Source organism: Myotis nattereri (genome assembly GCF_964212035.1).
Source record: "Myotis nattereri genome assembly, chromosome: 3".
Lineage (NCBI taxonomy): Eukaryota > Metazoa > Chordata > Mammalia > Chiroptera > Vespertilionidae > Myotis > Myotis nattereri.
Genome location: NC_138077.1, coordinates 5,869,446 through 5,889,552, shown reverse-complemented (window position 1 = coordinate 5,889,552; position 20,107 = coordinate 5,869,446). Strand labels below are relative to the sequence as shown.

Genomic DNA, 20,107 nt, shown 5'->3' with positions numbered 1-20,107 from the left:
ATCAAGGCAAAAAAAAGTCTCCCAATTAAAGTCTGCCGTGAAATTGTGCAAGTACAGGAAGAAATGTGTCTTGAAATCAATGCCCCGGAGAATGGGCACCAAGACAGAGCGTATTAATGACCCAGGAAGCCTTAAATTCTATTGATTTGGCTGCCATCTCAGAGCTTCTCTCCAGCGTTGTAGAATGATGGATTAGGTCCCAAGTCCAGTAACCAGAAACTTGCAGAGGAAAATCCTCCATTTCAAAAGCAAGTCATTTCCCCTCTTTCAGGGTCGGCCTGCCGTGACCCAACATGGAATTATAGACGAGCCCGTGCCCAGGGGACAGCGCATCAGAGCACTTAGCTGTGCAGGGCGAGGACGTGTGTGGTTGAATGATGGGTGACCTCTGGACTGAAGGTTAAGTGTTAGACTCCATGTTCATCACTTAATTACCGGGTCGCTTCTCTCTCAGCTTCCATCGCTTCATCCATAAAGTGGCCCTGGACCATACATATTCATCTAAGGACCTGTGTGTGCCAGTGATGAGAGTCAGCTCTGCAAAGGGACCCAAGGCTGAGTGCCCAGCCCTGCCCTGGTCAGACACGCAGGCTCCTGAGAGCCCAGAAGCCAGGCAGGGCAACACGCTGCCACTTGGTTTTGTTCCTTTGGAATTGCTCCATTAGTGGTGAGCAGTGAGCATGGACGGCTGTGTTTAGAAGTGGCCAGACTGTGTTGAAAGGTGACTGCTTAGAGTTCCTCTTTGAGAAGCAGAGAATGCAAAGGTGGAAGCCACCCCTATGGCATCTTCTGCTGCCTTAGGCCAGAGCCCAGAAAAATCCTTACAGGCACCTGAGCCCCTCTGCTTTCCACAGGCTTCCAGAAAGGGAGATGCATGTCCACCCCAGTGCCCATCAGTCTGTGCTGTTAGGCCAGCTTTTCCTTCGCTTACTGGAGAGTTGAGCAAGGAACTTGGTCCCTCTTTCCCCCTCTACCCTCCCATGACCTGTTGATTTTGGTTCTGGATTTAGAGAAAGTGTAACTTGTGTGGCAACCGCCTGTGTGGACACAGCCTCTGTACTTTGGGAGCTGGTGGACAGTGACATCCAGACACTCATTAACTGTTTGGTCTTCACCGTGAATATCCAAATCTGCGTCAAAGTTCAGACAGTTTCACTGAGTTAAGCTCCCATGTGCAAAGGCCTAAGAGAGCATTAGGACAAAAAGGCGTCGTCCCTCTGCTGTGGGAACGTGCAATTTAATGAATGAATACAACAGTCATACTCCAGGCAGTGAGTCGATACAAGAACACGGTATATGGGAGACGCCCGGATTAGTTGTCTGGGGTGACTACAATGGACCACAGACTCAGTGACTTAGAACAGAAATTAGTCTCATAGTTCTGGAGGCCAGAAGTCCAAGGTCAAGGTTCATTCCCCCTCTGACACCTGTGAGGGTAGATCCTTCCCTGGCCTCCTCCTAGTTTCTGAAGGTTGCTGACAATCTTCGACGTTCCTTGGCCTACGGCTACATCACTGCAGTCTCTGCCTTCCCGTCCCATAACCTGCTCCCTGCCCTGTCCGTCTCTTCTTATACGGACACCAGGCCTGTTGGACCAGGGGCCCGCCCTACTCCGGTGTGACCTCGTCCTAACTAATTACATCTCCCTGCAGTGACCCATTTCCAGATCAGATCACATTCTGAGGTCCTGGGAATTAGGATGTGGACACACCTTTTAGGGAGACATAATTCAACCGATAACAACACATCACAGGAGGAGAACTGTAGAAAGGAAACCGAGTTAGAGCGCGTTGGCCGAGCTCCTTGTGTGACGGGAGACGGGAGTCTCGGGAAGTTTATTAAGTGACATGCGTCGGGCCATGAAACTATTCAGAGCCAGAAGCGTGGTTCTGATCTGTAACAGCTGAGTCCAGTTCTAATGTCCTTCCCCTTACAGAGCTCCTTTAAATGCTTCAGAATCACATGAACGTCTCCGATCATGGGAGGAAGGAAATGCGTGCTCTGGGCAGGGGTAGTCACGGAGGGCTTCCTGGAGGCAGGGAAGGTCATAGGGCTGGGTCGGGAGCACAGCATTTAACACCTTTATCACAGCTGACCACACGCCTCCAGCGACCGAGACATTGTTCTTGACTCTTCGCAGATCCCACCACCAGGAGGAACGCCAAGGCCGGGCCCACAGCGAGAAACCGGTACGCCAGCCAGTGGACCCTCAACAGACCCCACCCCACCATTTCCACACACACCCTCACCACCGACTGGAGGCTTCCTACGCCCAGGGCCGCAGGATCGATGGACAAGGAGAGTGACAGTTACAGCGTCAGCCCCTCACAGGACACAGGTAGGGTCTCCACACCTCCTCCCCACACCGGGGATGAGCCCGCCCACACCAAGGGCTTTGCAGGCTCCTACGTACATACGTTTGTACGTATTCCCTTTCAAGGTCACTTTCAAATGGGAATGTGCGGGCATTTGTCTAACAGACACCAAAGCGGCGCACAGCAGGGCGCCCTCCAGGCCAGTGACTTCTGCACATAGAACCAGGAGGCAGCATTCTGCAGGTGCCCCAAGTCCCAGGCTCAGGCTGTGTTCTCCTTCTCATTCCCACCTGCTGGCAGACACAGGCATGTTTTCATGGTCACCCACACAAGGGCAATCATGTCTGCTTGTGCTGGGAGGGCATCTGACCCGCTACCTTCTCCAGGATGAAGATGCTGCACTTGGAGTTAAGTGAAAAGGTCGGAGCACCTCTAGGGTGCCCCGCTTGACAATTAAGCAGGGCTTGATTATAAGGTAAGTTATCTTGTCTGTGCCGTCAACCACCCAGATTTCACTTCGGAGAGAAGACAGGCCCTAAAAATAGCACTGGGCTGCCTACCCCCCTCCCATCTGAAATTTTGCAGAGAATTCTATCCAAACCTAGTCGCTGTGGGGAATTTTAACACTCATTTTCTTTTGTTCTGGAAGATATTCTGCAAAAATAGTGCTTCCAAGGCGGAGTGTCACCTTGTACCTTTATTTTTATGGCTGTTATTTCTCTTATAAGACTCTCAGAGTTCCCCAGAGGCGACTTCAAAACTTTGACACTCGGGGGCTTGAAATGCAGAGATTCCTCCAATCAGCTGCACCCTTTCAGGCCTGGCAAGGTTCCTGTCCCCACCCAGGGTGGCAGCCGCAAAGAATGAGTCCCAGGGGCCGGGGGCCATTCTGCCTAGTGGCCAATTCCTCTGCTTAGTCACAGCTTGGTTTCTAACCCTCATCACGTCTCCCTGGCGTGACCAAGCCACGCCCAGGCTGGAGACGCTGAGCTGCGGGGCTTGTCCTTCCCATCCATCAGAGTCTCTATGGTACAGAGCCATTTGCAAACCCAAGCAGGGAGGGCAGCAGGTCATTTAGGCACATTCCCAAAAATTCTGTTTGAATGGAAAGCAGGATTTTTTAAAATATATCTTTATTGATTTCAGAGAGGAAGGGAGAGGGAGAGAGAGATAGAAACATCAATGATGAGAGAGAATCATTGATCGCCTGCCTCCTGCACACCCCTTCCTGGGGATCGAGCCCGCAACCTGGGCATATGCCCTTGGTCAGAACGAACCTGGGACCCTTCAGTCTGCAGGCCGATGCTCTCTCCACTAAGCCAAACTGGCTAGGGCGAAAAGCAGAATTTTTAAAGGGGGATGCTTTACTGATTTATGGAAATGCCCCAGGCTGGGGTATCTGACTACAGTGATGCCCTTCCCCCACCCCACCATTGGAAACACAGAGTCCTGAGCCCACTTTGCCGAGGCTTCTGAAGTGGCCTCTGGGTGACAGAGGCAGTCCTCAAAGACCCAGGACTCCTGCTGCGTGGTCCTGTGACCTGGGAGAAATCGCCCCAAGCCGGAGGGGGTGGTCAGTCTGTGCAAACATAGTGATCATTCCCCCGCCTTGCTTCTCTGCTTCCCGGTGCAGATCGAGCTCGGAGCAGCATGGTCTCCACTGAAAGTGCCTCCTCCACCTATGAAGAGCTGGCCAGGGCCTATGAGCACGCCAAGATGGAAGAGCAGCTGAGGCACGCCAAGTTCACCATCACCGAGTGCTTCATCTCGGACACATCATCCGAACAGTTGACGGCAGGGACAAATGAGTACACAGACAGTCTGACCTCCAGCACCCCTTCAGAGTCGGGGATCTGCAGGTTCACTGCGTCTCCCCCCAAACCTCAGGATGGAGGGCGAGTGATGAACATGGCGGTTCCGAAGGCACATCGGCCAGGTGAGCAGGAAATGCGCGCACCCGTTGTGTAGGGAAGCGCCCGCCCCAATTCACACCTGTCTACCCTGAGAGCCCGCTTGGGGTTTAGACGGGGTGCTCTGTTTATTGACTGCTGCGTAGTGAACCACGCCAAAGCTGTTAGCTTATAACAGCAATCACTTACTTTGTTAATGAGTTTGAAATTTGCGGGGTGCTGTGTGGAGACAGCTCATCTCTGCTCCAGCAGGTCAGACAGGAGGCTCCATTAGGGCTGGAGCAGCCACCTGCAAAGTGGCTCCCTCCCTGGCCCCGTGGAGAGTTGGTGCTAGCTGCCTCTGCCCTAAGTAGGTTTCTCCGCCACAAGGTGGCTTGGGCTTCCTCATATCATGGTGACTCTGTGCTAAGAACCAGTGTCCCAAGAGACAGACAGTGGAAATAGCCCGTTTCTTCAGGCTGGGGCTGGAAAGTAACCTGTCACTTCTGCCATATTCTATTGTTCAAGGAGCCCAGATTCTAGAGAGGGAGGGAGACTCCCACCATGTAATGGGAGGAGCTTCAGAATCACGGGGCTGTGTTTTAAACCTGCTGCACTGAGGGCTTCAAAGGCGAGAGGCCCTACTATGCACCAGCATTTGGACCCTGGCTTTACTGAGTTACCCAACATGACAGGGACTGGCTCATGTCACATCCATCACAGTTTGGACTCTGCCTTGAGCCTGGGAGGTGGGCTGGGTTTGTGGATGGAGCTGCAAACCGTAAGGCCTCAGGGCCTGGCAGATCATGTAACTAAATGAAGAGATTACGAAGCAGGGAAAGGGAGTGATGGGATAGGGACAGTTTAAGAGCTCAGGGACTGTCTAGAGCAGTGGTTCTCAACCTTCCTAATGCCGCGACCCTTTAATACAGTTCCTCATGTTGTGGTGACCCCCAATTTCATTGTTACAAATTGAACATAATGAAAGCATAGTGATTAATCACAACAATATGTAATTATAGATGTGTTTTCCGATGGTCTTAGGCGACCCCTGTGAAAGGGTCGTTCGACCCCCAAAGGGATCACGACCCACAGGTTGAGAACCACTGAGCTAGAGCAAATGGCCCTAGCAAGCTCCCCCCAACTGATCCCAGGTGAAAATGGGGACCCAGTATGAGTGAGTTTCTTAAGAGAAGCCAGAAATCTTGGTTTTCTATGGACACTCGCAGTTCTTAAGTGTTGGCTCCGGTGTTTGCATACCACTATACAGGGCAAATAAAGCACCTCGTTAGACTGGGTCCAAACCAAGGCAGCCCGTTGTAGTTATTCTCTGAAAAATCACCTCTTTTCCTCACACTGAAGTAGGTGCCTGTAGACTTTGCTTTGCAGACTGGCCTGTCCCTTCTTGTTGAATCCAGGTATATTTCTCTTTCTCCCATTTCCTGAACCGCGACACTGGTTCTATTTCAAACATTTATCTTCACTTTTAAATTACTGTGATTCCTTTGGGTTTTATGGCATAAGGCCCAGCTGAAATGAGCCTCATAAATACATAAGAATATATAAAATGAGAATTGTCTATCCAGCGACTAATCTTCCAAGCAGAGGCAAAGATCCTCGCCAGCAGACAATAAAGAGTGATGGCTTCATTTAGTTTCATTCCGCTACCTCCTCGGGGAGAGGATGAGATGTTATTTATGGGTGTTGTTATTTCAAGTATTTTTTTTATTATTGACACTTACGTGCAAGCAAATGCAGAGACATGTAGGACAAACTGCTGTGACTTTCTGTGGCTGCCCTGCCTGAATGTGTGGAAGATAGGAGAGGAGAGCTCAGCCAGTGTGGCTCAGTGGTTGAGCATCAACCTATGAACCAGGAGGTATGTTTTGATTCCCAGTCAAGGCGCATGCCTGGGTTGCAGGCTCAATCTCCAGTAGGGTGCGGAGGACGGGGGTTGGGGGGGGGCATGCAGGAGGCAGCTAATCAATGGTTTTCTCACACCATTGATGTTCCTATCTCTCTCTCACTTCCTCTCTGAAATCAATAAAAATATATTTTTTAACAAAGACCAAGAGGCAAGAACGCATGCCTGTGGGCATGTCCTTAGTCTTGCTGGGCTTCAGTTGCTGCATCTATAAAATGAGCAAAACATTGTTACCCAGCAAGCATTCGCTGCCCGATGCACATAGAAGCCAATACTACGGCACAGGTTTGAGAAAAGAAAAAAGCTCTGGTTATGAGAAAGTCAAATGGCAAGGAGACAGGAGGCAAAGTTCAACTCTGTCTCCCGGATGGAGGAGTCGAAGCAAGATTTAAGGGGTTTCAGCACTGAATCTCCTGGACAGCGGCCCCTTTGCTTCTGGAAGGGTCCCTGGTGCTCTGGTTCTGGTCAAGCCTTGGTCCTTTGGCTCTGGGGTGGAGTGGGGAGGTAAGGGTCCACAGGTGTTACTCTTGAGTGGCGTATTCAAAGTTTAAACTTTGGTTCTGAGTTTTTTCAGAAATAGGGCAGGACCACTTTGAGCTGGTTCTGTGGTTACAACATCGGCGCCTACTCTATGGGGTTTGTGTAAGACAAATGGAACCTACGCAGGTGAAGCTGTTAGCAGTTGTGTCTGTTGTTGCCTGTTGACGTTGTTAGTTCCCAGTGACTCCAGGGTGTCTCCAGGGTTGCTGCTGACTCCCTTCTCGCTTCCTTCATTTGTTTGTTCTCCTTCAGGGGCCATTGATGTCCTGGGGAGCACCCATCTCATAGCCGTCCCACCCAGTTAGGTACCTTAGGCTTCCATCTAAGAGACACGGCCACCGTGCCCCCTTCACGGACGAGCTCCTGCGTTACAGGACTGTCCCGTTTGTGCCAGCCTTGAAATAAGTCAGGGCTTGAGTTTCTTTCTGATGACTTGTTCATATTGTTGGCTTAAGAGTGAAAAAAGTTTAAGCCCTTTTCATGATGTGATTGCCTGGATCCATTAAAGCAGTGGAAAGATCGCAACTACATAAGTTGCTATCATCTTAACATAGTCCTTAAGCCAGCGGTCACCAACCTTTCACTCCTCACGGACCACCAGTGGTCCGAGGAACACCGGTTGGCGACCGCTGCCTTAGACTAAAATGATTTTATAACTTTAGGAATGAATAATATTTTAAATCAGTGAGAATCCTCATGTCCACCAACTTTGGTCCACACTAGATGACTATTTGGTTAACATTAAATAGTCTTTTTAGGGGAAAAAATATCTCATCCTTCTGGAAGCCTTTCTGTTGCTCCTTATAATACAACTAAACGCCCGCCACCCAGGCACAAGACCCCAGGTGATAATTTATTATCCTGCTCACTGGGGCCACATCGAACTAGCAGTGCCTTGGGCGTATGCCTGTGCTTTGCGTGGTTCTGGGCGGTTCTCAGTCAGAGTGTGTCTCTGGGCAGCCTTCAAAGTCTCTGGCTAGCCTTCTCCTCCCATCAGGTCCTCTTTTTTAATTACTTTTTCCCATTTACAATCCCAAGCTTTTAAACTCTCTACAAATAAAGATCTAGTTAAATGAACTTGGCCAAACGGTGGCTCTGGGAAGATAGGAAACACGTCTTGTATTTCTCTTCCAGAGTCTAGCAGATATCTGGCAGCAGAGTGACTGTTGGAGGAAAATGTTTAAATGGTTTAGTGGAATTGAATACATGCTCCTAGCGCTCTGTCTGGCACATAGTAGGTGCTTAATAAACATTGTCGAGCGAATGAACAGGTTGTGGCTGACAGTGGTAAGGCTGGCCACTTGGTTAAAATATGAAGGTTATTAGGAATTGTGAGTAAAACACCAGAGGACATGGAAGTGCGTGCCATCTTCCAGGCGAACTTTAAACAGAGTAATTTCTTTCCTTTCCTTGCTCTTAACAAGCCAAGAGGAATCTCTTCCTCAGCTAAGGGGGGCAGGGAGGTGCCCCAGGAAATGTGGCCAGCTTACCCCCAAGGCACACCTCAGGATCTAGCTTTAGAGTTTTAGTAATTCCTGGATTTTGAATGTGCTGCATTTCTAGGACTTGTATATTTTAAGTACAGTACCACGTGTGTACTTGTTCTGTTTTCTTCAGTAAGAGATGGCTATTTCCGTCTTTAAAAACAAACAAACCAAACTCTGTATTCCTCCAAGAAACAGCTGGAAACACCCTCTTGCCCAGGGTGGCTTCTGAGACTTGGATTACAGCGTCTCGCCTTGGTTTCAGGTAGCATCTTCAGCCAGTTTCTGGCGATCTTGGGTTACTGCTTCTTTATTCATGATGCATACCCCGTGCCCTCGAGAGATGCCACTGCACAAAGCCACTTACATCAAGTGAAAGCTTCCAATGTGCAACCTAATAGGGCCTGCCCCGCTAGCAGCGGGGAAACTTCTGCCCCTTTGGAGCTCAGCTGTCACACCCCGGGACCCCAGCCTTGACCTCAGCCGCTCCATGATGAAAGCAGCTGCCCTTTCCCGGCTGGAAATGGCCACTGCCTGCTGCCGCTGGCCGGTTCTCTGAGTGACCAGCGGATGAAGCAGAGAGCCTCAGGGGCCAGGGGTCCAGAGGGAAGAGGAGATAAAGGCTGGGAGACAGGAATGACCTTGAGAGCAAGAGTCCCTCTGAGCTTCCAACTGTACAATCTTTCAGGTACCCCTGAGATTCAAGTTAGAAGGGCCCGGGAGCCATTACAACACCTCCTCACATTGCTCTTCACTCCCCGCTCTGGGGGGACCTAAATATCTGCATGCGCTCATCTTCCCTCCTTCCTGGAAAACCAAGTCTCTCTGATGTGCATTTGCAATTTTGTCTTCAAGACCCTGCTTTAATTTTAGTCCGACGTCCCTTGGACACATCAAGTGGCGCGTGTTCGGAGGGGCCCCAAGCTGGGAACTCTAAGCCCACTCTCTAAGCCCACTGGCCTTTTGCAGCCTCCTCCTCCCCACCCTGTACTGGTCGCAGCACCAAGCCCACAGACCTGCCAGGTGCTTGCAGGTTTTTGCAGCTGCTGCTGTGCGTCCCCCAGTGCCCGAGTCTGTTCTTTTGTTCCGACAGCCTTTCCTCTGGCCTCTGGGCCCCTTCGCCAGCTCGCTGCCTTTCTTGGTTCTCTTATTGGGGTTCAGCTCTAGTTGTTGGGGAGCCCAAAGATAGCGGAAGGTGAGGAGGAGGCCTGTGCCTGACAGACGTGTGACGGAGAGGCAGGTGGGCTCCCTGTGTCCTGTGGTGTGAGCAGAAGGAAGCTTCTAGATTCCAGGGCTGCAGATGCAAGCAGAGGCTCGCCGCGGTGATTGCATCGACAGAAACACAAATAAACAAGTATATTGCACTCATTTATTCATCCCATTGTTATTGACTCTCTTCTCCATGAAAAGATACTGCACCCGGTATTACTCAAAGACATAAAAGTGCGAATAGTGTATATTAAACCAACACTTCCCACAGTCTCCGCCGTTTATCAGAATAGCATGGAGTATCATGGCAGCAGACCAAGACTCTGAAAGACACAAGACTGACAAACAAGGGGGTTGAAGAAACAAGGCAAAATCCAGCTTATGGAAGTCAGGCACCACCCCTCCTACACACGGTGGGGGTGGCAGGAGACAGACAGACAGACTACACATGGCCCAGTGAGATGCCATGGTGAGTCAGGAGCAACCTGGGAACATACAAAAAGGCAAGAAGAGAACAGCAAAGACCATCGTCTTTCACTGTGGTCCCGTGTAGACACGGCTGGCACCAAGTCCTCATGCAGCCTACTTCCCACACTGGGAAGCTACGCCATAAATTCAAGTGACGTAACCGGCCCTCTCTAGTCCAGGTGCCTTGCTCTCGGGATAAAGACCTCCGAGGTCCTGAGAGGCCGGCCTCTCTTCCTCACCAGGCATGACCCCTGCTCTCTGGGCTCCAACTCTCTGGCCTCCTGAAATCTACAAGCATCTACTTCCTCTGTCTGGAAGGTACTGATTTCCAGGCTAACTCGGCCCTTCCATGGGACGACTCAGTATGTACAGGGGTTGCTGAGATGGGTCTGCAGCCTCATGGCTGAGCAGGTACAAGGCCCCAGCGAGGCTCCTCCTCAGTGGCCCCCAGTGTGTGGGTCCCTGTGGGTCTCACATGGGAACTCTCTTCGAGCCCCATGGCCTCTTCCTCACTGGGAACTTCTCAGTCCCTGTTAATGAGCTCCACGCTTGCCTAAAAGTCAGGGCAGATTCCAATCCTGCTTCTAGTTGAGAACTGCTTTAGTTCAGAAGAGCCGTGAGCAGCCACTAAGTCCAAGCCCCACTTCGTACACAAGTGTAGTGTGTGTGTGTGTGTGTGTGTGTGTGTGTGTGTGTGTGTGTTTTGCTTTTGTTTTTTCTTTATTGATTTTAGATAGCGAAGGGGGAGAAAGCGAGGGAGAGAGAAACGTAGATGTGAGAGAGAAACATGGATCGATTGCCTCTCCACACACACCCCAACCAGAGATGGAACCCACATCCTGGGTATGTGCCCTGACCTGGAATCAAACCCACCACCTTTCGGTGTAAGGGACAATGCTCCAACCAACTGAGCCCCACCAGCCAGGGCCACAGCAGTTGTTAAAGTTCACTAGTGAGTAGGAGGATGTATCGATGAGCTCTGAAAAATGCATGAGGCCTCTGAAGTACAAGCCAGGGGTGGGAACAGGATCTGTGTCCATGGGCCTCCGATAGCTATCTCGCATTATTTATTGAGGGGTTGTCCTGGTTGCCTTAGGGAGTGGAGATTCATTTACCAAGAGAGGTTGGTTTACAAGCTTTCATTACCATGCTGCCGCATTAATATTAAACCAAAGAAGCGTTAGATCTCACCTGCGCTGGTGTGGGCGGGCTGCGCGCTCCCTGGCGGCTGGCTCTTTGAAGCTGCAGTGTGACTGCAAGTCTGATCCGTGTGATTTTCATTGAAATTGCCAGAACTCAAGGTTAGCATTCTGTGCTGCTTACTTTTGCATTAATAGCAAGCTTCATCTAAGCACAGGTATCAGACCTTGTTAGAAATTGATGGAAGTTCCTTTGTAGGTGGCCCCAGTGGAGATGGAGGTCCCTAGTGACCCTGAGTCACTTTCATTCCGCAGGAGTTTGTTGCGGAAGGCTATGCATGTCTCAGTTGCTAATAAAGAGGAAGAAGGCCTGGGAATCGGAGGCTCTCAGAAATGCATTCTCCTGGCCGCCGTGGCTCAGTGGTTGAGCATCGGCCTATGAACCAGGAGGTCTCGGTTTGATTCTTGGTCAGGGCACATGCCCAGGTTGCAGGCTCAATCCCCAGTGTAGGGCGTGCAGGAAGCAGCCAATCAATGATTCTCTCTCCTCATTGATGTCTCTCTCTCTCTCTCTCTCTCTCTCTCCCTTTCCTTTCCTCTCTGAAATCAATAATATATATAAAGAAATGCATTCATTGGTTCCATATTTATCCCCAAATTCCTCATACAGATGTACTTAACCAGTTCTCACAGGGAGATAGAGCATAAGAAAGGAGCTTTTAGACTTAAAGGTACCTTTAGAAGTTAACATCCTTCCTTCAATTGACTAAAGTTAAGAGCTGGAACTGGAAGGGGTCACAGAACTATTTCAAGGCAGAGGCAGGATTGTTTTATTATTAACTCTATTATAGATGTCCCCCATTTTCACCCCCTTTGCCTCTCTCCAACCTGCCCTCACCCCTCCTAGGCCTTCCCCATATTAATATCTATGTCTGTGGCCTTTGCATATATGCATATATATTCTTTGCTTGATCTCTTCCCATCCCCACCCTGAGACTTGTCAGTCTGTCCCATGCATTCATGCCTCTAGTCCTATTTTGTTCATCAGTTTCTTTTGTTCTTTAGATTCCACTATAAGTGAGATCATGTGATATTTGTCTTTCCCAGAGACAGGATTTGGACACAAAGTGCAGAACTCTCTAGTTCACGCTCTTTCCGTTGTCCTAAGCTCCCACCCATCAGGTCAAGTGGAGGCCCTCTGGCTGCTGTTCCGTGGGGCCCATCCCTCACTTTTCCCATGAAGAACACACCCCATGAAGAACTGAGGCCATAACTCCTTGTGGACTGGATGAGGCTGAGGAGTATGAGCCCTTTTGCTGATTGAATTCAGTGTATTTCAAGTGATATAAGGACCCACTTGGAAAGATGAACTTTGACCTTCTAAATGCGTTTCTCATCAACAGGATACTTCCTTGCGGTGGGCGGTGCTGTGCATAGAAGCATGCTGACCAGCATCCCTGGCTCTGTCCAGCACAAGCTGGGAGCTAACCCCGCCCCCACTTGTGACAACCCAAGATGTCTTCAGTCATAGCCATCTGCCCCCTGGGGACAAAATCCCCCACGCTGAGAACCATTGATCCAGACTATAGACGTTTCCCCCTGGTGTGTGCATTGTCTGGGAATAGATTCATGGGATGTGCACTCATTATACATTTTCTCAATAGACTGATTCTTCTCCTGTGTTGGTATTGATTTTCCCTTATTCTTCCGAAGCTGAAATGCATTCAGACTTGTGTGTGAGTCTGAATATATTGAGAATGTTCAGGAAGCTTTGCTTTCCTGGTAAGAGGGGAGTCTCCTGGTCTTCGGCTAAAGAGAGGCAGGGTTAATGCAGCAGTTTCCACACAGTCAGGGCCAGCCATGGCCCGGAGGCCCCCTTAGCGGGCAGGCTTCAAGCATCTATTGCAGATGGACACAGCACCACCGGGCAGTCTGTGCTGGTCAGGGTGGAGGTGAGGAGTTGAGATGGTACCAGTGAGTAAAGGGGTTAGGGACAGGGGGGAAACATTAGAAATATTAGTGGCACCAAAGGTTCCCAGCGAGCAGTGACAGGAGGGTTAGAAATAGACCATTGTGACAAATGACAAGGCATGACATTGAAATCATGGCCAAATCATTCCTCAAGGCATAAATCATAAGGGCCTCCGACTGGCATGGGGTGAGGGGTGCAGCTGTGCAGGCCGATGAGGCAAAGTGGAGAAATGCTTCCATAACACAGAGGCCCCAGGGAGGTTGGGCCACCATTGTGAGACCCGGGGACAGGGCCCTCTCGTCACCTGTAACCTGCATCTGTTCCCATAGTGCCACGCATGTCCTCTCTCTCCTCCTCTCTGCCACATCCCATGATTCAGTTCAGTTCCTTTTCCATCCACTTTTCTCTGCCTGTGGCTCTTTATCTCTTGTTTTCATCTCCCCTTGTTCTGTCTCCATGTTTCTTCCCTCTGTTTCTGTGTGTGTGTGTGTGTGTGTGTGTATTTCCATCTCTCTAGTCTCTAAATTCAGAGAGGGGTGGAGAGGAAAGCTGGACAGAAACAAGGAGGAGGAAATTAAATGATAGACAGTGTACATCCTTGCTGAAAATAGACGTGAACACCATGGTAACAGATTTCGCTAGAGACAGCCCTAAGGCAGGGCTTTGGCTCCGCCCATGTTTGTGGCCACGTGGGTTTGCACGCAAGGGGCCTGTGCACCTGAGAGAAGTGACTTTTTGGAATGCAAAGCAAAAGAGATCCTGAACTCCTGGGTCACTGCTGCTGTCAAACACATGGAAGAACCCAAGGGGGTCCTGGCTACTTAGCTACGGATGTGGAGCCCTGGGGAGCATGCAGGGGGCTGAGGCTCCTACTCGCTCCTGGAGAAGATCCAGGAGAGCTGCTTCGAATGTAACCCTCGGGGGCCTTTGGGGGCAGCTGGACAAGCATCTACTCCCCCAGGGAGCAGGGAAACTGGAAGAAGTGACTCTGGCTTGGCCTCAGTGGAGAAGGAAGGATGGGTGACAGGTTAGCCCACAGAGGCGCCCCTACGAGCTCAGAGCACAGGAGGGACCCTGTGAACCACAGCCACGTTGGCTCCTGTTGTTGTTAAAGAGCGATCCCCTCCTTCCCATGGTTGATGGAAGCAGAGACTGTCACCCTACATAGAACTTTCAGAGAGAGTTCACGTGGTGTCCCCAGCCCACCCCAGCCAAGAAGGACGGGCATCTGTGCTAGTGTCCTAGAGCTGCCGTAACAAAGTACCGCAAACTTGGTGGCTTAAATCAACAAATTTAATGCTCTCACAGTTCTGGAGGCCAGAAGCCAAAACCAAGGTTTCATCAGAGCCGGGCCCCCTCCTGAAACTCTAGGAAAGAATCCTTCCTTGCCTCTTCTGGTTTCTCGTGGCCCTGGGCATTCCTTGGCTTGTGGTGGCATCATTCCAACCTGCCCCTCCATCTTCACATGGTGTCCTCCCTCTCCTCTGTGCCTCCAATCTCCCTCTGCCAGTGTCTTATGGAGACACGTGGCATTGCATTTAGGGCCTACCTTAAATCCAGGTGACCTCACCTGGAGATCCTGACCTTAATTACACCTGCGAAGACTCTTGTTCCAAATAAGGTCACATTCACAGATTCCGAGGGCTAGGACATGGGCGTATCTTTTGGGGGAGCCCTAATCAACCCACTAAAGACAGAAACAAAGGTATAAAAAAATAGTTCCCAGCTCATGTCCCTGGCAGATCCCCAGCCCATAACTTCAGCCCCTCTGAGAAGGAAGACGTCTGATCGTACCTTTTCACATGCGTTATCCAGCCCAATCCTCACCATAACCCTACATGGTAGGTTCTGCCACTGGTCCCATTTTGTGAATGAAGAACTGAGCCCAGATTTATAGCAGGTGAAATGCAGGCAATGTCATCCCGGCCTCTACTCTTAATCACCACCGTTAGAATCGTTGTTTCGTTTCTCGTGTGTGAGACAGGCTCAGGGAGAGCAGGTCGGCCAAGACCATCAGGTGCCCACATCCACGTTGTCACCACGGTTTTCCATTTCACTTCTCTCTTTTCCTGGAGTAATGCATGCATGGGTTGTCTCTATCGGCGTCTGAAGAACATGCAAGATGGATGGATGATTGGAGAACCCAGTTTCCCAAGTGGTCCTTGGACTAGCACAGGGGGTGGGATTTGAATGGACCCAAGTACCTTTAATAAACAAAGCTTACCACCGCTTACGTGGGTGCTCGCTGCTGCCTTCGTGCGTGAGTGATGGAGAGAGCTCGTTTGCAGCATTCACACAGTTGATAGGGCTACTTTGGGTGCTAATCAGAAAGCACATGCACAGTCGAAAGAGCTAGGACAGCACCACACAGCATCACAAAGCTTTGCCTGAGAAACCGCATCAGCAGAGAGAGTGGATATTGAGAGGGGCCTGGCAGACCTGCACAGCAGACACGGGTAGCCCGTGTCTAGACACAGCGCTGAGCAGTTGCCATTATTCATGATTTCCAGTCCTCGCCAGTCATTCCCAGCTGCCCTGACCCTCTTGATCACTCTGTCTAAAGTGGGAGCCCCTGGGGACTGCAGGCAGATATCGTGGGCTCTGTCTTTTGATTCCACACACATTTTTCCCATGTAATCTAGGACCCGCACATCCTGCCATCCAGCCAGGACCCAGGTGTGATTGCTTTTGGGGGCTTAATGCGCCCCTCACTCAGTGGGGAGCTGCTGGGTAGAAACTCATTCCTGGGTCTGTGACAACACATGACTAGCACGTCGGGTGTCCAGCGTCACTGCGCCTCAGGAAGAGCAGGGCGCGTCCCTGACCTGCATTTTTAAATAACCCTGGAGGTCAATGAACTCCACATGTTGTCAAGTATTTTTTAACAAGACTAAGAAACAATAGTCATGTTAATAAATAAGAGGAAAAATTAATATAATTTGCCTATGAGGCTCTTAGGAATAAAGACAGTCACTTTTAGGAAACTGGATATATAAAAATCCACAAATTTTAAAATATGGTAAATTAGAGTTGACTCATATGTAAAATATTCTTCACACTACAAAGAGCTTTTCCAGTTTAATGTCATTTCTTAATGACAGCTGTTAATTACTTCATGATATTTGTTTGCAAATAATTAACCCCCACTAAAGAGAATGAATACCACATCCACCACCAGAAATAAAGATAAATCATTTTCAATGTTATCATACAAGGCATTCGGGGCATGAGGTTTCATTGTTTTTATTTAAACACTTCCGTTTTTCAGGAACAAGACTAATGCCCATCACAAGGTACCCCTGGACCTTTGACCTTAGACTCCATAGTGACAGACCCCATGCATCATTGCTTCCAAGCCTGAATCCTGACACGCCAGGCTCCAAAACCTTTTCCACAAGAAGGCCCTGTTATGCCAGTCTTTCTCCAAGAGTCCTCTGCCAGCTTATTGTCAAGGCCCTTCTTATCAGCTTTCCCTTGATCCTGCTCACTGACTGAGGCCCACATCGAATTAGAGCTCCTTTGATTTCACGGAGCCAAATCTAAAGTGTCCCTGGGGCCATTTTCACCAAAAGTGATCAGAGAAAGCTGGTAGCTTGAAGGTGACACAGCCTGTGGAACTGCCGAGACCAGATCCGGCGCTCCGTTTTTTTTTCTCTGTTGCCCCCGGAGCACCTGCTCCCCCAAGCGCTTCCCATCACACCTGGGACTCGGGGAGCACATTTCACACTTGGTGTGCATGTCTGCCTTGGATGTAGTTTTTCTTCTTCTCTTTGTTTATTTATTACTAGAGGCCCAGTGCAGGCCTGGCCAGCGACTGAAGTGCGAGGGTCTGGTGTGGAAGGGTAGGTCCCAGCTGACCTCTGGGCCCTGGGCAGCACCTGGGCCCCTGGCTTCCTGCGCACCTCTCTCTCCCTCAGCACCTGGGAGCCGGGCGTCAGCCCCACCCATCAGGGCCATAGCGCCTCCACTGCCACCGGGCTACCAGTGCCACATTGACCCCGCCCGCCATGTTCTGCGCCACCCCCTGGTGGTCAGCCCACGTCATAGCAAGTAGAACTCCCGGTGGAGAGGACAGTTTGCATGTTAGGCTTTTATTATATAGGATTATTTTTGATATGGCTTCTCTTTCTGTTGTGGGCTTCGGAAGGACCTTGAGACCTCATTTGTCTGATTAAAGTGTGACACTGAAGAGTTCCTGTGCCATAGAGAGGCCGGCACGTTAGAGGGGAGGATGGTCCCGCCTTTGCAGCGAGGGGTTTGACAGCCTCACCCGGGTGCAGGGCTCACCTCTGAGCCCTGGAGGGCCTGTCACATGGGCACAGGGGCCCTCGGCGCCCGCTCGCCACCTGAAGCACCCCGCTGACTGCTCTGTGTTTCTTTGCAGGTGACCTCATCCACTTGCCTCCATACCTTCGAATGGACTTCTTGTTGAACCGAAGTGGCCCGGGCACCAGCAGGGACCTGAGCTTAGGGCAGGCGTGCTTGGAGCCGCAGAAAAGTCGGACCCTGAAGCGCCCCACGGTCCTGGAGCCCATCCCCATGGAGGCGCCCTCGGCCACGTCCTCCGCCCGAGAGGGACAGCAGTGGCCGCAGGGGGCCGTGGCCACATTACCTCAGCGCGAAGGGGCCGAGCTGGGCCAGGCAGCTAAAATGAGCAGCTCCCAGGAATCGCTGCTCGACTCCCGGGGCCACTTGAAAGGCAGCAATCCGTACGCCAAGTCGTACACCCTGGTATAACAAACAGCATGGCAGGACCGCGGTTGTAAATACGGTTTAAAAAAACTCAATCAAAGCTACCTTTTTTTTACGGAATTCCAATATTTATAATTAAAGAAAATTGCCAAAATATATTAAAAAAAAAGAGAAACTACTGCAACCACAGACAGTGCAAAGACTCTCCTGCTTTTTTTCTGTCTGAGTGTGAGCTCCATCTGCCTGGGCATCTGATTTTTTGGGAAAGAAGTCCAGTTTTATGATCTTCACAGGCTATTGCATTTTTACTGATTTTCTACACGTGCATGGGGGACTAATTAAACCTTCTGACCGGAAGTTCTATCACACACGATGCGAGAAAGAAAACAGGAAAGCATATTCCGCTCTCTGTGAATCTGCAAGGAACGCTGGCGCGGGGGCAGGGGGAGACTTAGTCATGTTTGCACACCTTTCTTTCCCATTAGGAACTGGGGCCTCGGTCTGACCTTCTTCTGTTGTTACTTAGGATGAGTGTCGTCCGTGAAGGGGAGGGGGGGATCGATTTGGTTTTCTTTCTCGTTTATTTTTTAATTTAAAGAGACACTCTTTGCATTTTGTCTAAGCGAAATAAAGAAGAAAAGGTTGTCTGCCTTTATTTCGATGTCTGCTTCTCTCGTCTCCTCCTGATTGCTGGGTCCTCCTTCTTACGGATGCTGTTGTTTGCAAATCCTAGAGCTGAACCCAGAACTCAAGCTGATAAACCAGCCAGGCTGCCCACACTCCGGCCTCCGTGCGAACATCTGGGGACCGGGCAGAAGCCGCAGCTGGTCTCGGGCTCAGCCGGGGGCTGTCCTGAGCCTCCCAGATGTGGTGCTCCTCGCCCCCTGACCCTCCAGCTGGACCAGAGGGCAGCAAAGATGGCCTGAGAGCCAAACCCAGCCCACTGCTGTGTTTATAAATAAAGTTTTATTGGCACAGGCACCATTCGCGTTTTGTCTGTTCCATGTCACTGGGGCGCACTGAGGTGTTAGTTACAGCAGAGAAGGTGTGACCAGCAACACTGAAAGTGGTTAATGTCTGGCCCAGGACAGAGCGGTTGCCCCCCACCCCCACCCCCCCTCCCCGCTGCTCCACATGGAGCCCCATTGGCTGGCGAAGGAGGGGGCGGGGTACCAGGAGGCTTCTGTGCATCCTGCCTCCGGGGGCCCATCTCAGTCCTTTCCTCCGATTCACTGGCCTGCACCCCTGCACCGGAGGGAAACTGGGCAATAGCCAGTGATGTTCCTGGGAAACCTGACGCTTCACCTTCCTTCCTCTCCGTTCGCACTGTTTGCCACGGGGCTCCGCTCGGGGCTCCTTCTACCGGGAGCTTCCTCTTCCCCAGCGTGAGCTGCCTTCTGCGTGGGCGCCCCTGCCCCGCGCCCTGGTGAGTGTGTGACCCTCCCAACAGCCATCCCTCCCTCCCGGCGCTCTGCCCTGGAAGGGGCGGGTTCCCGGACGCCCTGCCAGAGGTTGGCAACAAACAGAAAACGCGATCAAATCAATGCCCTGCTGCTCAGTCGCCCCCCCCCCTCCCGGAACGGCCACACACGCCCCTTCCTCTCCCGTCATCACCGCCATGGGCTCCCTCCCCCTCAGCACAGGCTGGTTCAGGCACCACCGTCTGGAAAGGCGCTTAGAGGCTGCTTCCTCCTCTTCCTCCCTCCCTCCCTCCTTCCTTCCCTCTCCTCCCCTCCTTCCTGTTTCATGTATTTTCCAGGCCGCCCATTTGCCTATTTAAATGCAGCGATGCTGGGTGCCTTGTTGTTGGGCCGGGGACCACGTGGAGACCTCCCGCTGGTACCAACACTGGGGGACTCCATGGCTGTGTGGGTTTGGTTCGTTTGTGTGTTGTTTCTACAGCTTCAGAACTGAATCCATGTTGACAGCTGATGATTTGCACCCTCACAGACTGCTTTTTTATGCAAAAGAAATCAAATGCTACTTTCTGAGGAAAGTTAAAGCTCTTTCTTCCATCTAACACTTCTATATTCCCCCAACTTAGAAGTTTACCCTTTTTAAAATTTTTCTCTCAAGCTGTGCATAAATAAAAAATTCTCCCTCATGTCTGCTTCTGGAATGGATTGCTTTCAAGAGTTCTGCCTTGAAAATGCTCGTTAAAATGATTTGACATGTAAACATTATCAAAAAGCCCGCCTCTCTCCCTCTCTCCCTCCCATGTTCCTGTTACCGAGAGGTGGGATCTGTGGAGTGGAGGGGCGCTGGATGTCTAAAAGACCAATATTGAGAGTAATAGAGTTAATTTTCCTCTGGACCCCGCCTGTTGCTAATCTGATTTGTAGTGTCTTGGAGAGGGCATCGTATTAGCCTACGGTCTAAGCCAGCCGTGGGCAAACTACGGCCCGCGGGCCGGATCCGGCCCGTTTGAAATGAATAAAACTAAAAAAAAAAAAAGACCGTACCCTTTTATGTAAT

The 20,107-nt window shown here is 50.8% G+C and overlaps 1 protein-coding gene across 1 annotated transcript in view; it reads left to right on the top strand.

Annotated features, from left to right (window-relative positions):
* The window catches only part of DSCAM (DS cell adhesion molecule), a gene marked incomplete at its 5' end in the record, with an annotated part of 440,423 nt that extends 421,809 nt beyond the window's left edge, over window positions 1-18,614 (top strand). The window contains 3 exons of the mRNA XM_081088248.1: window positions 2,141-2,338; window positions 3,949-4,251; window positions 17,325-18,614. Of these exons, the coding sequence (XP_080944374.1) occupies window positions 2,141-2,338; window positions 3,949-4,251; window positions 17,325-17,677 (854 nt within the window). The 3' untranslated portion in view covers window positions 17,678-18,614. The remainder of the gene's footprint in view (window positions 1-2,140; window positions 2,339-3,948; window positions 4,252-17,324) is intronic.
* Window positions 18,615-20,107: the final 1,493 nt, after the last annotated feature.